Source organism: Carassius auratus, linkage group LG44F (genome assembly GCF_003368295.1).
Source record: "Carassius auratus strain Wakin linkage group LG44F, ASM336829v1, whole genome shotgun sequence".
Classification (NCBI taxonomy): domain Eukaryota; kingdom Metazoa; phylum Chordata; class Actinopteri; order Cypriniformes; family Cyprinidae; genus Carassius; species Carassius auratus.
Genome location: NC_039298.1, coordinates 5276489 through 5295611, shown reverse-complemented (window position 1 = coordinate 5295611; position 19123 = coordinate 5276489). Strand labels below are relative to the sequence as shown.

Below are 19123 nucleotides of genomic sequence, written 5' to 3'. Positions count from 1 at the left end.
AAAAAATAGGCTAACGATTGTGTAGCATTACCGTACAGACAGGAGGAGAAGCTCGCAGGCAATTAACTTAATATGGCGTACTGGCGTTACATTTTAAAATACTATACAAAATAATTAATCAGAATACTTACTCCTGCTCACTCACGCCAAAAAACTCCCACGCTCAAGCTCGCCGTCTCTGCAAGATTAACGATGGCAGTTTGCACACACAGCTACTAGAAGATTTACATCTGCCAGACAGGTTGCTGACGTCGTCAAGCTTCGTTTGAGTCTGCGCGTCAGAAACGGAAGTGCTAAAAAATGCTAAAAATGGGCTTCACTTGTCTCAATTTAGTTTCAATGGGGTCGCTGTGTCCATTTCTTTTACTGTCTATGGCTTTCAACCAGGCGGCAAGGAAGTCCATAGACATATGATGTCTATGAGGAAGTCGACCGGAATTTGAAGTCGGCTGGGTGCCGCCATCTTGTAGCAGAACTTCACTTGCGTTAGCATCCCATTGACCTCCCATTCATTTTGGCGTCACTTTGACAGCGAATAACTTTACATCTGAGGCGTTTAAAGACTCAATTTGTCCATTATATATTTCTAAAGATACACGACAATGTATAAAGGGCTCCATTACCTTCTATGTTACATTATGGCCCCGTAGAAACAGTTTTTGTAAAAAAATAGGCTAACGATTGCGTCATAACCACGCGACTCTCTGTCGCATTACCGTACAGACAGGAGGAGAAGCTTGCAGGCAATTAACTTAATATGGCATACTGGCGTTACATTTTAAAATACTATACAAAATAATTAATCAGAATACTTACTCCTGCTCACTCACGACAAAGAACTCCTCGCTCAAGCTCGCTGTCTCTGCAAGATTAACGATGGCAGTTTGCACGCACAGCTACTAGAAGATTTACATCTGTCAGACAGGTTGCTGACATCGTCAAGCTTCGTTTGAGTCTGCGCGTCAGAAACGGAAGTGCTAAAAATCGCTAAAAATGGGCTTCACTTGTCTCAATTTAGTTTCAATGGGGTCGCTGTGTCCATTTCTTTTACTGTCTATGCTTACAACAGTACGGCAGGCCAGCCATTATAGTAAGCTGCGGCAATAGTGTTTTCAAATGGACTCTGCGGATGGAAAGAAGCGACCAGCCTCCAGCACCATTCAGACACCCATAGACACTCCTCGAAGTAAAAAAAAAGAAAAAAAGAGCGTGCTCATCTGCGCACTGAGAACGAGCATGAGACTGGCTGCCGTTCCTCTAACGGCCAATGGTGTCAGTAACGGTTAGAAATTTCAGAACCTACTGAATGCTCCTTTAACAATGAACAACATAACCTTGATGTTTAATTAAGGTTCTATGAATGAACACTGATCATAATACATTAAACCTCAATTACTGAATAATAGTACTTTTATAAATGAACTAACCTAGACAAATAAATGCTGTTAAATAGTTTTAGTTCATAATTCTTAGTTCTTTCCTAAGGTTAACAAATTAAGGATGCTTTCACACTAGCACTTTTGGTGCGCACCCAGGTTCGATTGGATGATGTGAACGCTGTCTTCCGAACGTGCTCACCCGCGAACCATACCCGAGTCCGCTTAAAAAGGTGGTCTGGGGTACGGTTCGCTGCTGACGTGAATGCAACCGTACCAAATCGAGGAACCGTTATTAATGACGTATTATTTGATGGAAATGTGTGCGTTTCGTTCACTTTCATGAAAAGTGCTGCAAGCAGTGAGCTGCATATCTCATTTCTGTTCGCCTTCAGCGATCTTCAGAGGATTTTGCAGTGCATTGGTAAGACAGACCCAAGTGCCATTATGTACCGAAGCCTTGTAAACAAAAGGAAAGTTTCAAAAACGTAAATACAAAACTCAAGCTCAGACCAGGCAAGCGAACCAAGTGTGAAAACACCCTAAAGTCTTATTGTGATGCATTACCACTCCCACTTTTTTTTAATGCAATAATTTACTTGTACACTTACTGTTCCTTTTACTATTAAAATAAGTACTTATATTCAGCAAGGACGCATTAAATTAACAAAGAGGTTTTACTTTATCTATTATTCAAGGAATTCTGAAAATAAATGTATTATGGTTTCTGCTAAAACATTAAGCAGCACAACAATTTTCAACTAAAAACAAAAAAGTTTCTGGATCAGCATATTAGCATGATTTCTGAAGGATCGTGTGACAATGAAGACCCAAGTAATGGCTGCTAAAATTAAGCTTTGCCATCACATGAATAAGTAACATTTCCAAATGTATTGATTGACAATAATACAATTACTATAAGTTTTCAATCACAATATTATGTTACTCTGTGTATGATCAAATAAATGCAGCCTCAATGAGAACAAGAGACTTCTTTCAAAAACAAAAAAAACCTTAGCAACCCCAAAATTTTGAACATATTTGTTGACTGAATAAGATTCATTTGACTGCTGTAACAAAACCAGCGTGGGCGTCACTGACAACACTAGGAAATGCACACCATCACCACGTTTTGTACTTTTATGAAACTTTTTTTGTCTTTCATTTATTTACAAGCTTTATATTTGCTCTATCAGTATGAAGAATAACAAGCACTTTAGATTCAGCAACATCTCCTTAGTGGTTTTGTCACCATCTGCTCACTGACATCCATTCTGAGCTCTCGTCATGTCGTCCCAGCAGTCCCTGAATGCATAGTACCTGCAAGTTTCTGCCAGATTAAATGTTTCACAAAGAGCAAGCTGAAGCAGAGGGACATTTGGTATGGTTATTGAGATAATAACCTTAAAGATGTACTAAAACTTCAGTACCGATGTACTAAACGCAGACCAGGTCTTCGCTGTGCTTAACCAAACTTTTTTTTTAGTTGTTTAATTAGTTACCGTCATTATATTAATAATAAAATTATCATTATTTCTCCATCCACCAATAACCGCTCGTTGTGACTGCAAATGTTTAATACCCTTTTGTGTATGCTGTTCTTAAAAAAAAAATAAAGGAGTCTGAACGTATGTTTTGTTTCATTGTTACATGTTTGTATTATTAAAGTCCTCTTAAAAAGTAAAAAAAAAACAATTCTATAAATAATACATTTTTTAGTGCTCCAGCAATTGCAAGTCATCATAGGGTCACTGCATGACCCGTACCATTCCAAATCTTGCTGTGCTCCATCCATCCTGATGCATAATGTGTTGCTTGTTATGTCACATTTTAATTTGATGCAGTTATTGTTTCAGCGACTATTGTCTCTTCAGAACTTGTTGGCAAATGTGTCTGTTTGCCCCCTCGTCAATTGTCCTCGGACTCCTCCTCTGCCTCGCGCAGCCACGTGAAGAAGGCTGTGACTGACTTCAGGGCCACACCTTTGCCTTGCTGTTCAGCGGGGTCTTTACTGACCTCCCACTTATAGAAAGCGTCTTCAGATATCACATCCTCATCATACAAACAGTCAAAGAACATCCGGAGCAAATCTGCAAAAATATTACAAAAATAAAGTATTTGAATCTCTTGGTGTTTACTTGAAATATCAACATTAAAAAATAGCATTCATTGTAGAATAGCGTTTATAACACATGCGGTGTGAGTTTATAAATGGGAATGTGAAAGGTTTTACTCACTAGCAGGCTGGTCCAGTTTTACTATCAATGCTTGAAGTGCGTAAAGTGCTTGCAACTGTCTCTCTGTGTCTGAGTTAAGGTACTTGTGTAATACAGGCAATCTCCTCTGGATCATGGACAAGTCCACTTTGTATGAGGAGCCCTCGGCTGCAGACAGAAGACACAAGACTGGAGGATTTCACATTCTGACATTTGAAACTGTACCTCATAAAAAAAACACGTTCCTGTGCAACAGCAAAAGTGCTTAAATTTGCATAACTGTATATGCACCACTATCCAAACTCAAACAATTGTCGCTGGGTGAATTATCTCATAAGCAATTCCTTCTCCATTTGATAGAATTAAATGTAAAAAAAATGTTTATTGTATAAATACACAGAATTTGATGTGCATACAAAAATAACATTAATATAACATATATTTTAAATTATATTACATGCACATATTATACACTTTTAATCTCAACTACCCAAAACAGCTTTTCACTTACATTTCACTGCCGCCTTGCACACAGCAGTCATTAAAGCTCTGAGGAAAGGCGATGAACTCATTTCTGATTCATCTAGATTGGCCTGTAATGACATCGATGACAAGATCATTCACATTTTTTGATAAAACAAGTCTAAGGAGCTGGAGTTTAATGTACCTCAACCCAGTCAAAGATTTGTTCATCACCAGCCATGTCCTCAAGTAGTAGTTTTTCAAGTTGCTTGCTCAGTTCCTCAGGCGAGAGTGTTCTCTTAGAGACAGCCTCGGTCAGGTTTGAGCCATCAGAAAGTGTGAAGTCTAGATTCTGTTGGAAGATCAAATCATAAATGTAATGGGACAGCTGATTCATCGGTGAATGTTTTGATGGTTAGCATATATTACATATCTCAGAGAATGTAAATCAAATCTCACATGTTCTGTGATGAAGCTGTGCACATCCTCTGTTTCAGGAATAAAATCTGCCCAGCTCAACCCAGAGTCCCTCCATAATGATCCTACTTTCCTATGGCTCTGCAAACACACAATGCAATAATTTCCCACCATTCTCACACTAACAAGCGTTACAAATATGGCAATGCAAACAAAATGTTTCAGCTTACCATTTGTTTGCATAGAAGGTGCAATATTTCAGAAAATAATATCCCAGCTCTTCCCAAAGGGAGTAACGGTTTGCTAAATTCACTGAAGACAGATAAAATGCGTGTAAAGGCAATTACTAAAGCTTATTTAGATGAGCTCTATGAATCTAATAACACCTCACCAACACCAACTCTCACCTAAATAATTCTCTCATAGAGATTCCCCCCTCTCGAAGCACAGGGGTCACCAGCTCCGCAAGGTACAGCCATATATGAGGAATATCAATGGCCATATCATCCGCTAATTCAAGAGTTTCAGAGAACCTGGGGGAAGAAACAAATATATTGAAAAAATCCCAGAATCGGATGCATCTTTTTTTTTTAGTTGATTTGGTAAGATTATATTATTTTGAAGCATAATAAAAAAATAGAAAATCACAGACCCATTTAAAGCACACATAAAATGACTAATGCAGCAATTATAACTTTCTTCTGAATTTCTGCAAGTACTGCAATATCACCCTTTAAAGAAGTGAAGTTTGTGGAGGATTCCAGCCCGCAGGAGCTGGAAGAGCAGCCGACCCATATGGTCTCGCGTGATCTGACTCCTCTCCAGCGTGGATTCTACACCCACCCTCACAAACACATAGAGCATGGCAGGTTGCTCTAGCTCCTCCACACACTGCACTGCTTCCTGCAACACAAGTATACTACGCTTAGAAATTCCTCTACTGCTGTTCTGGACCAGGAGATACAGCCTTATAAGTTATATTTTTTATTTATTTTTTATATAGTGCATAAAATAGCAATTGGGTGATTTAAGGTTGGGTACAAACCTTGTAATCATTAATGTGCAAAAACTCATCAATAATGGACTTGGACCGCCTCTCCATGTCCTCTTCTGTTAATGTAGGCTTATCCGGAGAGGGTCCTGACAGTACTTCAAGTTTAACAGCTGCAATGAGAGATGTTGGATTTTCTTTTCGTGTATTTCACCATAATGTAACCAGCAACACTATAATGTGTGCGAGGGTATGGATGCGGCTCACCAGACTCCCTGGATTGGCTACGCTCCAGTCTGCTGTTGTCTGCAGTGCTGGCGGGCAGCTTGGGCGAGTCTGAGGCATTCGAGTCTCTGTGGGACACTTCCTGGACCGACTCCTCTGGAGCCTCCTTATTGCTGCTGCCCAATGAGATGGGCCCTGTCCGAGCGGGACCCGCACTCAATGGTTTCTCATTACGTTCTTGACCTGAGCTTCCTTGACTGAGAAATTCACAAACACACAGATACAGACATTCCTGAATTTACAAATGTAAAAGTGTTTCCTTCAATTCATTACAAATGAAAAAATAATAATAAAATGTAAAATTATATATATATATAAATAATTAGTTTATTAATCTTTAAGCTGTTATCTGTTTATTTCAATGTACTATATAATAAGATAATCGTATGAATATAATTATCATTTGAACATGAATTTTATTATATAAATGCAAAGTATAAATTGAATAGCCTGAAAATAAAAAGGAAAAATATAATTATATAATAATTATATAATTGCAATGAATTATATAATTAAATAACAATAAAGTAAAATTATAATTATAAATAAATATAAATATTTATAATTTGTAATAATAACAGAAGCAAGTCTGAGATGTATATAAAATATTGCTAAACATCTCAGACAAAATGTAAGAATGAAAATGTATGTTCCTTTTCTCATTGACTATATTATACATGTGTACAGTACCTGCTGAGAACTCTCCTGGCATCAGAATCTGGGGATGTAGAGGGTAGAGAGGAGGCCAGGGGCGCTGAGGTTTGCAGGGGTGAGTAACGGTTCAAACTGGCGCTGGGACGAGAGACATCTAAAACAAAGGACAGGAAAAAAAGGGATGAAATTTCACATTAGTCAAAGTTTAGAACCAGAAAATCCTGCATAAACTACAAAACAGCTTGAATTGACAGAGCCAGCAGCCCATGTCTGACTGCTTCAGTCTTACTTTACCTGACTCACTGGCCTTGGCTCCAGCGCCTCCACTGCTGCCCTTCATCCAGTTCAGCTGAGCTCTTGGTCCCAGCTGAATCTTCTCATCTACTGTTGGCTGAAGAAAACACACACAGAATCATATTACATCTCACACATTCATATAGATCGGAAGTTCTTAATCCTGGTCCTGCAGGCCTGCAACAATGCACACTTTGCATGCCTCCCGTATTTACCACACTTGCAGATCCCCAGATTAACAATCAAGAGTCAATGAGATACTAAGATCCTAATACACAAGCAAACAGAAAAACCATCAGATAGGGCTGTTGAGTCAATCAGTTAATCAGCATATTTGCAAACACTGCAAAAAATATAAAAATTCTTAATATTTTGATTTGTTTCCTGTTAAAAATATTTTAACAACACTGATCCTCACTAAATACTGTTATATTTAAGCTTACAACAAGAGATTTGCCAAAAGGGCTAGAGAATTCATCCAGATCTTAGTAGTGTTTTTTTAGGTAGTGTTTTAATTGTGCTTATTCTGTGCTTCAGCCGTCAGACAGTTTGCAGTTACAGTTAAAACCAATTAGTAGAATAGTCATTCAAATATATGAAAATATATTGTTTTAGCACATTCAGATGCAGAAAAAAATAAAATAAATGTATATATATATATATATATATATATTTTTTTTTTTTATAAATAAATAAACTGGAAAATTGATCACTCATTTGTCATTCATTCCTTAAATGTTAAATGTAAAAATATATAATATTATTTTTGTATAAATATATTTTTAAGGTGAAATGCTTTAAAGCAGCACACTACAAAGCACAATCGATGACAAGTAGCAAGGTTTAGTTTGCAAAACCTCCATAAATGTGACTCAGCTGATAAGATCAATTGTTTACATGAAAATGCAGCTTCTTTACTTCCAAACAGATCATAGGGGAGTACGAAAAAAAAGAAACAGAATTGCAGATATAGAATCTCTTTCTCTAAAACTCAGTTATGCTATCTATCTTAAGACGTGACTAGACTAGACAGAAAATGTGTTTTTAGTTTGACTTCTGGACTTTACCTTCGAGATCTTGGGAATCTTAGCGGGGTCTATTGTTCGGCTGTTCTTAGTCATAGGCACAGTGCTCCAGGTCTCCTCTCTCTGCACCACTGCAACATGAAGAGAAAGTACAGATACTTCATCAGAAAGTGTAAAAACGAAAGGGGTCTCCTCTCTCTGCACCACTGCAACATGAAGAGAAACTACAGATATTTCATCAGAAAGTGTAAAAACGAAAGGGGTCTCCTCTCTCTGCACCACTGCAACATGAAGAGAAAGTACAGATACTTCATCAGAAAGTGTAAAAACGAAAGGGGTCTCCTCTCTCTGCACCACTGCAACATGAAGAGAAACTACAGATATTTCATCAGAAAGTGTAAAAATGAAAGGAGGCCCACAAGACTGAGGAAACTGTAAAAAGGAGTAGCCTATAGCAGAAGCTTCTTTCTGACCTGGTCTCCTCTTGTTGTCCTTGGACAAGAGTTGCTGGTGGACCTTCCTCTGTTCCTCCTGCTCCTCCAACTTTGCCTCTTTATGGATCTGTTCAATGGTCTTGGGGCCTAGGTCAGCTCTCCGAGACACCCAATTGTGCTGAGATGAGGGGAGAACACAAAATATGACCTGAAAATACCAGCATGACTGCCAAATTGTGTGAGGATGTTTTATATATATATATATATATATATATATATATATATATATATATATATATATATATATATATATATATATATATATATATATACATAAAACATCCTCACACAATACACAACAGTAGGGTTCAAAAATATTACAACAACAATACTTAATTATATAAAAAAAGCTGGTTTTAGCCAATATGATATATATATATATATATATATATATATATATATATATATATATATATATATATATATATATATATATATAGCAGTGTCTACTTGGCCTGTTAAAAAAAGGATAAATTGAAAAACTACATATTTGTCTGAGTTTGTTAAGCTTTTTGAGAAGTAGATAAATCATTCCCTTATAGAAGTAGATCTTAATCACACATATTTTTTGAGATTCAAATCAAAGCTGAAAACTCACCAATCGCAGGTCAATGACGTCCTGCAACATGAACCGAATGCGTGAAGAAGTCTTTCTCTCCTTTACTATCTTCTCCATCTGATTAAAGTACTGATCCATTCGTGGCTAAAAAGGAACAAGAAGAACCATCGGCAAGATTCACAAGCTTCAAAAAAACCTGGAAACATTAATTTTTGCCTGACATGAACTGACATTTGTCTTTAAAGTAAAAAAAAAAAAAAAAACAAGTTAAACTAATGACCTGAGGCTGAATAAATAATGACAGAATTCTTATTTTGGAATGAACTATCCATTCAAGTGTATTACTAGGCACCAGACTCAACGTCATGTTCTCAGCTGAATCCAAAGTGAATTTTGGAACCAGAGCACATTAAAGTGAATTTTGGAACCAGAGCACATTAAAATGACTCAGGATTTGTTTCCAAACAGCACATGGCAGGCGCAGAGAGGACATAAACTAGGCTTTTTTGAGGCCAAAGAATACTAGTTTATTCAGAGCTCCACCACAATGCAGTGCAAAGAGTGGCCAACACTTCTATTTCTATGCATATTTGCATTGAAGTGAGGAACCGTCTTTGTGCATTTATATGGACTGCAGCAGCAATTGACATCCTTCAGATTAGGATAAACCACTGACCTTCGCTTTCTCAAAGTCCAGGTCCTTGCCAATAGTTGAGAGCAGCCTGCACAGGCACTCCAGTGACTCTTCGTCGTGGTTTTTCAGCAACTTCACAACGCAGTCATGCATGATTGCCTCTGTCAGCATCCGGAGCTTGAAGAGCTCGCCAATGAACTTTATATTGCCGATGGAGCGTCTGCGAGCCTTATCTTTCGCCTCTTCCAGTTCCTCCTGCAGCCTGTCCCGTTCGCTAGCCTGAGAGTAAGAATGAGAGAGAGGAAGACGTGTCAGAAATGATCACGAGGTGTGCTCGCTGCAGTAAAATCAGCATTTTTTGCTTATGAAGAAAAGAAACATCCATACTACAAGGGGAGATTATATTTCAGAAGCCCTTTTAGTAACTTAACATAAAATGAGCTTTCAGTCTTTGTTTATATGATTATTTGGCACAACTGAATAGTGTATCATTAATAAAAAATAAAAGAAAATGCATAACTGCTGAAAATATTTTGCAATCCATTTTAACCTTCTCATAATATTGGTTAATCTAGGCAATTACTCCTAGGCAATCTGAATGGCCTGTGATCCATTTAAGAAGTTTAAGTGCTAATTTTGGTGCTGAAGCACTTACCGAGGTAGCTGCCTCCAGCTCCCTGTGTTTCTTCTCGAAGACGTCGTCATCCACCTTGTCCTTCTCAAACTCCTTCTGACAGCGATTCAGAAGGAGCTTCCGGAAATTCACAGTGCTGCTGGGCTTATCCGTCATGGGCACTTTTAACTACAAACACAGCACGTGACTGATTTAGATGTGCACTCACCGTGCTATTTTCCAAGCTAAACACACTCGGTTTCCAATGCCCAGTTTTAACGGGTGGTGTGACTCACCATGGCCAGACAGCTGCACATATTGCCATAGGCCACAGAGAAGCTGGGTTCATCAATGGCTTTCTCAAAAACCAGGTCTATGACACCCTTGAGCCGCTCCTCAGTGTTGATGGTGAGGTCAGCCACCTGCTTCATCAGCTGGTTGAACATCTGCGGCGTTAATTTGTTGAGAATACTACGCACTTTTCGGAAAAGCTCCTGTGAAAATATCATTGAACATATTACTGAATGTCCTCCAAGGCAACAATCAATCCCAAGCACCATTTCCTCTCTATATTAAAGAAAGTAATGATGTAATAAATTATTTAATTATAGCTGAACATCTGGATACCACAAGCATGCTTTCTTTGTACAGCAAAATAGGGCCATCTGAAATAAAGACCTGAGTTGTCAGAGTCTCTGGATCTTCAATGACATTTTCCCGCTTCATGCCAGGTTTCCAGGCATTCTCGGTTGTCCTCAGCTGCACATCATCATTCACCGACACGTTTGTGATGATCTTGCGTCCAGGCGGGCGATGCAGGCTAACATTCAGCAGCTGAGGGAACAGAAATGATCATGTAGTACAGGCAAAATAATAGGAGTTTCTAAGAGCGTATCTAAAGTCATATCAACTGCTTTTATTCGTAAGTGATGCATTAGAATTGAATTACATTTAAGACAGAGAGCATTATAAATGACTTTGTAGTTATGGGATTTTTTATATTATTTAATTTTTTAATAAATAAAGATTTTTGTATGTGTACTTGCGCACAATATTGGATATAGATTCGAGTACAATAACTATTTGTACATTTTTGTAAGGGAACGTAAATTGAAAATGCTTTAATTGGTGGGTGAAGTAATACATTTTAATTAAATTAAAGTTAAAGGATCTAAAGAGTATAATAATTGACTTACTGTAGTAATTTAGACAAAACCCCATATTATTATTTTTTGTGTGAGTGTGAGAATAAGTTGGGACGGACCGGTGCTCCCCTGCCTCCTGGAATCTGTCTGCCAAAATCTGCAAACGCTGGCGTGAAGTCTGGGCCTCTGGAAATCACACGTGGGTCTACCGGCCGCATGGGCAGCTTATTTTGGTTAATCTGTTCAGTGAGGCAGAAACACATTAGACTTCACCTAAAGAACAACTTAAACTCTGTACAAGAGCAGTAATGAGTTTCACAAGGATTTAACAGAAGGCCATAATCAGGTTACAATAACCCTTTATTCCCATAGTAGTCTATTTAATGGTGCGGAGCAAAGTAATTCTGGTACAAGAGAAATTTATATGGGAATTTGAAATTATTAACTTTAATAGACGTTACATTGAAAAGCATGATATAAATGTTCAAACAAAGGCTTTCAACTGAATTTGTTTATTCAGTATAGTATAAGTAGAAAGGCTGTTTAATGAAAGGTTTGTGTAATATTAGCTAACCTTATCTAGAACAACATCAGAAATGGGAGGAAGCCCCTCTGGTTTCTGCACACATGCAGGCATGAACTGGAAGCCCAAAAGGAAGTCTCTGTCGTACTGCTTCTTTCCATTCTTCTCTGCAGGCTCTGCTAAAGAGCAGAAAGGCTTTCAGTGGTAAAAACCTGGCTGACGCACACACACGGGAAACGAGAGAACGCTGTAGAGAGATGGTCTTACGGGGCACTGCTTCGATCAGCGGCTCTTTGACTGCAGGCGGGTGGATGCTGTCACTGCTTTCAGTTTCAGAGGTGTGTTCCGCCCCGTTTCTAAGAGGCTCTGCTTCCTGTTCTCCGTTCTCCTCAAGCACAGCTCCTGCGGATGGCCTCCTCTCCACCTCCACAGGAGGTGGACTGGGGCTCTCTGCAGCAGGTTCCATAGAGGACTGATCCGTGTCCTCCTAACAAACACACACACACAAAGTTGGTCTGAATGATGAATTTTTGCTAGTTTGAAATAATGTTGATATAGTAATATAAATGTTGTTATATTAAATAGTATAACATTACAATTTTATATAACAAAGTAATATAAAATAAACATACATTATCCATTTATAACTATAAAATAATTAAAACAACAGAAATGCGTCAAAGAATGAAAATTCAATGAAAAATACCCGTTTGTTGTGATTAATTATAATTAATTAATTTATAATAGATAAATATATTAAAAGTTAAATGTATTAATACGATGGACCCAAAAAGCATATATGCAAAATTATTTTACCTCTTTGTCTGGAGACTGATCTTGCCCTACAGGCATGTCCTCTTTTGGCTTCTTCCAGGTCTTTGGTGCACTAGATGTAGCTGTACAAAGAAAAAATGGGTGTCATTTGAATGACCCCCACATTATGGTAATTCATCTTAGGGGTATACTTCGACTGCTCACCTTGACTTGAGCTTTTTCTGGACTGCAAGAAGGGCTCGCCGCCTCTCTCGTCCGGCAAGGCCTCGGTCTCCTTCACTGTTTCTTTGAGCTCTGTTCCTGTAGAGGGTCTCTTGGCTGATCCTCCAGAAACCTGACTTGGGTGTGTGAGGCCTGGAGGAGGAGCAGGTGTGGGGGAGATAGCAGCAATAGTGGAGGTGGAGAGGGACGGGATGACAGGACATCCAGCGTTGTCCTCACTAGGAGGTGAGGGAGTATCTGCCGTTCCCACTGCAGACTCGGCCTCCAGCGCCGGTGTGATGGGCCTAGGCTCCGAGCTGATGCACTGGGCCACGCTGGAAGTAGGCAGCAAAGGAAAGACTTCCCTGGGTTGGGATTCCAAGTCTTCACTCAAGGGAGCAGCATCGGTGTCCTTCAGCCCATTGATGACCCTTTCAGGCTGGGCCAGGGACGTAGACAGGCTCTGAGGTGAGGGCTGCTCTGAGGAGGATTTCTCCGGCTCAGAGCTTTCAAGTTCTGGAGTGATAGCTTTAGTGGAGCTGGGCTCAGCTGATGGGCTCGGAGCGTCAGCGGACTCCACTGTTGAGGCAGGTATGGAAGGAGTTGGGGCTGTTGCTACACTTGAGGCCGATTCTGGGCCGGAGGGGGGAAGCTCAGTTTTCTGTGGGGGAGAGGGCGCTTGGACTGGGCTGCTAGGATCTCTTCTTTCCAATGGAGTCTCTGGCTGCCGCAATCCTGGAGATGCAGACCTTTGTGAGGCAAACTCTAGTTTTGGCTTGTCATCTATAGCCATAAAGTAAACAAGGAAATGCATTAGAGGTATATAAACCATCAGAGTAGGGTAAATAAAACAAAAACATGTATAAAAAAAACAATATATATATATATATATATATATAGTGTGTATATATGTGTGTGTGTATATATATATATATATATATATATATATATATATATATATATATATATATATATATATATATACACACACACAAACACACATACTGTGATATATATAGAAATTATATTGTGAGAATATAGAAATTCATCTCCCAGTTTGCTCATGGTTTTAGTGACAAAACTAATTTAAAAAAGAATATCAAAGCGATATATATCAAACATTTACATTGTGCTTGCAGTGTTTTTGTTGGCAGTATAAAATAAAGCAACAGTTATAAAGTGATGTTAGGCTTTCCTATGTGATGGATAAATAATAAAAAATTATTGTGAATATAGACTAAATATTAAAAACAAAATTCATTAAATACATATACAGTACAATATATCTGCACTGATTTAATTGCCAATATAATGTAAGCAATATAATGAAAGTGCTACTCTTGTTAAAAAAGTAATTAAAAATTAAATAGTAGATTATACACAAAACCCATATAAATATATGAATAAATAAATAAATTCTAAATATTCTAAATAAAAAAAATTACATACAAAGTGTTGATCTCAAACTTTTAATGTATTAGTTAATTAAATACTAAACTATAAATAAATGAACAAATAATTAAATAACAGTATATTTGCAGGGATCCTTATCAGTAATTAAATAATAAAATATAATTTAATAAAATATTATTAGAAAATTAACAAATTGAATAATATTTTATATCATTTACTCAATTAAAATATAAATAAATACATACATGCCTCAATGAATAAATGAATGCATGGATAAATAACGTAATATGTAAAGTATCTGCAGTAATTTTGTTGGCTATATAAAATTATTAAATCATGAAAATAATTATTTATTTTTATTATCTACAAAATAAATTAATAAAAACATATTTATTTGTGCAGTATACTTTGTGCTTTTAATGTGACCTTTTACCCTCAGAAACACTTAAAGGCTGAAGAACAGATCAGTGGTTCTAAAGTAGTTTTGTATGGAGTGAGTTTTGGTTCTTTATTACATGCGAGAAAATAAAAGATCTGAGAGAAAAAAAAAAGTTTGAGAAAAAGTTATCACACTGATAGCAAAAAAACATTTCATGAGAGAAAAAAGAATATTTGAGAGAAAAAGTTTTCATGCCAATAGCAAAAAATAATAATATTTGAGACTAAAAAAAGTTTTGAGATAAAGTATTTTGTCATAGAACATAAAAAAATATACATTTGAAATTTTTAAAATTATTTCTGAGAAAAAAAATCTCTCTCAAAATACTTTGAAAAAAACTCTCAAATATATATGTTTTGCTATCAGTGTGAAAATATTTTCTCTAAAAAAAAAAAGTGTTTCTCTCGAAACGCTTTTCTTTGCTCTTGATGCAATTTCTTGCTCTCGTGTCAGGATTTTGCTTTCACTGTGAGAATTGTGTCATGGGCGGGGCCACGTTCCTATTGGCCAGTCGGGTGAGCATCGTCTTGTCTTGGGAGTCGAACTGAATCATTACACCATTGTTCGGTTCACCTGCATAGAGGCCGCCTCTGCCTTATGGATAGTTAAGTTGAGCAGTGAGCACGGACACTCCAATGTTTGGGTAAGCTGATGACACACAGCTGGCTGAGCAAGTTCAGTATCACTGAAGATTAAACATTAAAAAATAGCACTCATATTCATGAATGAACGTGTATTATATTATTTGCTTGCTAATCGCTAGTAAAGCTAACCAGCCATCATGCTAGGTAAACTTGCAAACTCACCTAGTTTATACTATGTTTAAATCAAATGCCAAATTAATGTTTTGATTTAGATAGTTTCACGCCTTATTTAGTGAGTAGTGAGCTAGTTTCTACCTTTGCACTTGCTAGCCTCAAAGCACCTGAAGAGTAACTGCTTGTTCTTACAACCTCCCGCACAACTTTCAACTAACGTTAGTATGCATGGAAGGTGGCAACCCTACAACTAGCTAACGTTAGACAGTGATTGACATACCGTTTGAAAGATTTAAAAGAAAAAATAATTACCATGACAGTACAGGCACAAACATATTTGTGGTTTGCTAATGTAAGAGTTAGTCCTAGACCTGCAATTTACCTTGTCAGCTCTAGACCTCAGCTAGATGGTAAAAAATATTTTGAATAAGCCCCGTGTAGCTGAGTTTGCGAGCTATACATGCAGTGTAGCTAAACATGTGCAACAACCATACAAAAACTATTTTAAACAAAAGTGGGACACTTTCAAGGTGGGACACTTTCAAACGGTATATCAATCACTGCTCACTACTCACTAAATAAGGCGTGAAACTATCTAAATCAAAACATTAATTTGGCATTTGATTTAAACATAGTATAAACCAGGTGAGTTTGCAAGTTTACCTAGCATGATGGCTTGTTAGCTTTACTAGCAATTAGCAAGCAAATAATATAATACACATTCATTCATGAATATGAGTGCTATTTTTTAATGTTTAATCTTCAGTGATACTGAACTTGCTCAGCCAGCTGTGTGTCATCATCTTACCCAAACATTGGAGTGTCTGTGCTCAACTTAACTATCCATAAGGCAGAGGCGGCCTCTATGCAGGTGAACCGAACAATGGTGTAATGATTCAGTTCGACTCCCAAGACAAGACGATGCTCACCCGACTGGCCAATAGGAACGTGGCCCCGCCCATGACACAATTCTCAGAGTGAAAGCAAAATCCTGACACGAGAGCAAGAAATTGCATCAAGAGCAAAGAAAAGCGTTTCGAGAGAAACACTTTTTTTTTTTTTTGAGAAAATATTTTCACACTGATAGCAAAAAATATATATTTGAGAGTTTTTTTTTTCAAAGTATTTTGAGAGAGATTTTTTTCTCAGAAGTAATTTTTAAAATTTCAAATGTATATTTTTTTTTATGTTCTATGAGAAAATACTTTCTCTCAAAACTTTTTTTAGTCTCAAATATTATTATTTTTTGCTATTGGCATGAAAACTTTTTTCTCTCAAATATTCTTTTTTCTCTCATGAAATGTTTTTTTGCTATCAGTGTGATAACTTTTTCTCTCAAACTTTTTTTTTTCTCTCAGATCTTTTATTTTCTCGCATGTAATAAAGACACATTTCTAACTCCATAGTTTTGCTTCAGGACCCAGATTTAACATTGGACATGAAATGCAAAACCTATACTTTCATGGATTTAAAAACAAGGGCATGACATGAAAATTTGTGCAGGTTGGCATTTGCTTAATTTCTACCAATGAATAGATGCAAAACACATTAGAGAAACAATACAAGCTTAGACTTCAACAACAAAAGATATGGGAAGTACTTTCTCATCCTAAGAATTGATATGCCTATTTAGTTGCATTTTATTATTTGCATTTAAGATTGTTTATTCCCTGCTGCCTATGACACTCAGACCGGTCAGGACCCACCAGTCGAGGACCACTGCTCTGAACCTGCGGGGAGAAGGTGGCAACTGCTGTGAAGCCTGACCTGCTTTCAAGTTGATGGGTGTAGAAAGGATTTTTGTGCTGTCCACGTGACTCGCTGCCTGGCAGTTCAGCTGCTGGGATTTGAAGTAGAAAAAGTGTAGATAATGAGGGTATGGACATAAAAACTAGCAACAGAGAGACACAAGGCACAAGCACATATGCAGCACACAGACAGAGCGGGAAAAAAGGGAAAAACAGAGAATGGAAAAGAAAGAGAGGGAGAGAAATGACGAAACATGGAGGAAAGAGAGCAGAGGAGAGACAAACACTGTTAACGTTCAGGGAGAGGAGACAGAGGAAGTGTCAAAATATGGTGAGCACTCCATCTACAGGGACAGTGCCTTAAATTAAGGGTTTTTAAACCAATTTATGCCAAAATCTTCCAAAAATGATCCCTGTCCAAAATTATAAGAACTACATATTTTCTTGTACATAGACTAATTTATTGTGCATGTGAAAAAATCAAAATGAAACGCAACTTTAAAACGAATGAAAATAGTCCTAAGCAAAGCTACAACAGAACAGTTGCGCATCTCCGAATAACACTCAAGAGGTCAATGATTCAGTGAGTCTTTTGAATGAATTGGTTAAATCAGTGACTCACTCATTAAAGGGTTAGGTCACCCGAGAATGAAAATTCGTCCATCTTCTACTCACCCTCGAAGCATCCTAGGGTGTATGTGACTGTCACGGTGCAGGGTGCCGTCTCAGCTTCCCCTGTGGTCTGTGTTGTCCTGTCTGTTCAGTAGCTCGTGGTCTGGGCAATCAGCGCTAATCATGGCGGGGTTGTGCAGATCACGAGCTGATTCTTCCCCACCTGTCGCTCATTCCCCCACTCCCTTTATATGTCTCTGCTTTTCTGTCTGTGGTCGTGAGTAGATTGTTTTGTCTTTGCCCATGTTTTGCACTGTTTCTCAGTATCAGTCTCACCTTCTGTTCTTGTGCCAAAGGATCTGTAATTCAGAGACCCGGCAGCGCGAGTGGTCCGCAGTGTGCCGGCCAGCTCGGAGATCTGTGTGCTCCAGAGCTTTTCGTTATTGTTTGTGTTATTTTGTGTTTTGTGGCGAGAATAAAGATTCTCCTTTTCTAACTCTGCATCTGAGTCCTCTGTCCAGTATGCACCCCGTGACAGAATCTACTCACCAGGGATGGATTCAGCAGAGGAAACGGAGCTGCGCCGAGCTCTTCAGCAGCAGGGCTCTCTTCTGGGTCGACAGCAGGAGGAAATTGCAGCTTCTCGTCGCGCCTACTCGGAGATTGCTCTCCAGCTCAACCGGCTAGCCGAACGGCTTGACCAGCTGCAGGCCAGCCCCTCAGCTGCCCCGTCTGTCCCACCTGCTCCTCGCCACGCGGAACCGCGACTCAATCCACCTGCTCCATACTCGGGTGAGCCCGACTCATGTCGATCATTTCTGTCCCAGTGTTCGCTGACTTTCACTCTCCAGCCTTCCTGTTTCCCCACGGAGCAATCCCGGGTGGCGTTCGTCATCACTCTCCTGGTTGGTCAAGCGAGAGAGTGGGGAACAGCTATGTGGGACAGCAAACATGACTGTTGTGCGTCATTTGAGGCATTCTCGAGGGAGCTGCGCAAGGTGTTTGACCGCTCGGCACGCGGTATTGAGGCAGCCAAGCATTGTCGCTGCTTCAGCAGAGAGAGCAGTCGGTGTCCGGTTACTCTATTCAGTTATACTCTATATCCGGTTATACTCTACTCGCCGCGTCCTGCAGCTGGAATGAGAAGGCTCTCTGGGATCACTTCCTCCACGGCCTGGCTGAGCAGGTGAAGGACGAGATCTATTCACTAGAGCTGCCCCCTGGCTTGGATGGGCTTATCGATCTCGCCATTCGGGTCGATGACCGGATTACTCTCCGTTCTCGGCACCGTAGAGAGGGGATTTCCCATGAACACGTCACTGGGGTTCCGTATGCTGCAGCATGTGACACGATGTCTCAACGCCGCATCCTCCTGGAGGAGGAGCCCATGCAGATTGGGAGAGCACGGCTGACAATAGGAGAGCGACGCCGTCGCCTGGATAATCAGCTCTGTCTGTACTACGGTGAGGCGGGTCACGTGGTAGCGGCGT

At 38.8% G+C, this 19123-nt stretch overlaps 1 protein-coding gene across 12 annotated transcripts in view; it reads right to left on the bottom strand.

The window, feature by feature from the left end:
- Positions 1 to 2501: 2501 nt before the first annotated feature.
- The window catches only part of eif4g3b (eukaryotic translation initiation factor 4 gamma, 3b), a 37124-nt gene continuing 20502 nt past the window's right edge, over positions 2502 to 19123 (bottom strand). For 7 of the 12 annotated variants that reach the window (XM_026241132.1, XM_026241135.1, XM_026241139.1 and 4 more), the window contains 25 exons: positions 17041 to 17164; positions 12667 to 13446; positions 12505 to 12584; positions 11956 to 12175; positions 11740 to 11867; positions 11285 to 11404; positions 10699 to 10854; positions 10317 to 10514; positions 10063 to 10209; positions 9450 to 9686; positions 8813 to 8917; positions 8194 to 8332; positions 7763 to 7851; positions 6696 to 6792; positions 6438 to 6555; positions 5730 to 5944; positions 5517 to 5635; positions 5202 to 5374; positions 4879 to 5004; positions 4702 to 4783; positions 4514 to 4612; positions 4260 to 4406; positions 4104 to 4185; positions 3614 to 3781; positions 2502 to 3466 (listed from right to left, as the gene is read on the bottom strand). In XM_026241132.1, the coding sequence (XP_026096917.1) occupies positions 3285 to 3466; positions 3614 to 3781; positions 4104 to 4185; positions 4260 to 4406; positions 4514 to 4612; positions 4702 to 4783; positions 4879 to 5004; positions 5202 to 5374; positions 5517 to 5635; positions 5730 to 5944; positions 6438 to 6555; positions 6696 to 6792; positions 7763 to 7851; positions 8194 to 8332; positions 8813 to 8917; positions 9450 to 9686; positions 10063 to 10209; positions 10317 to 10514; positions 10699 to 10854; positions 11285 to 11404; positions 11740 to 11867; positions 11956 to 12175; positions 12505 to 12584; positions 12667 to 13446; positions 17041 to 17164 (4131 nt within the window). In that variant the 3' untranslated portion in view covers positions 2502 to 3284. The remainder of the gene's footprint in view (positions 3467 to 3613; positions 3782 to 4103; positions 4186 to 4259; positions 4407 to 4513; positions 4613 to 4701; positions 4784 to 4878; positions 5005 to 5201; positions 5375 to 5516; positions 5636 to 5729; positions 5945 to 6437; positions 6556 to 6695; positions 6793 to 7762; positions 7852 to 8193; positions 8333 to 8812; positions 8918 to 9449; positions 9687 to 10062; positions 10210 to 10316; positions 10515 to 10698; positions 10855 to 11284; positions 11405 to 11739; positions 11868 to 11955; positions 12176 to 12504; positions 12585 to 12666; positions 13447 to 17040; positions 17165 to 19123) is intronic. The other 5 variants (XM_026241134.1, XM_026241133.1, XM_026241137.1 and 2 more) reach the window with 5 other exon arrangements.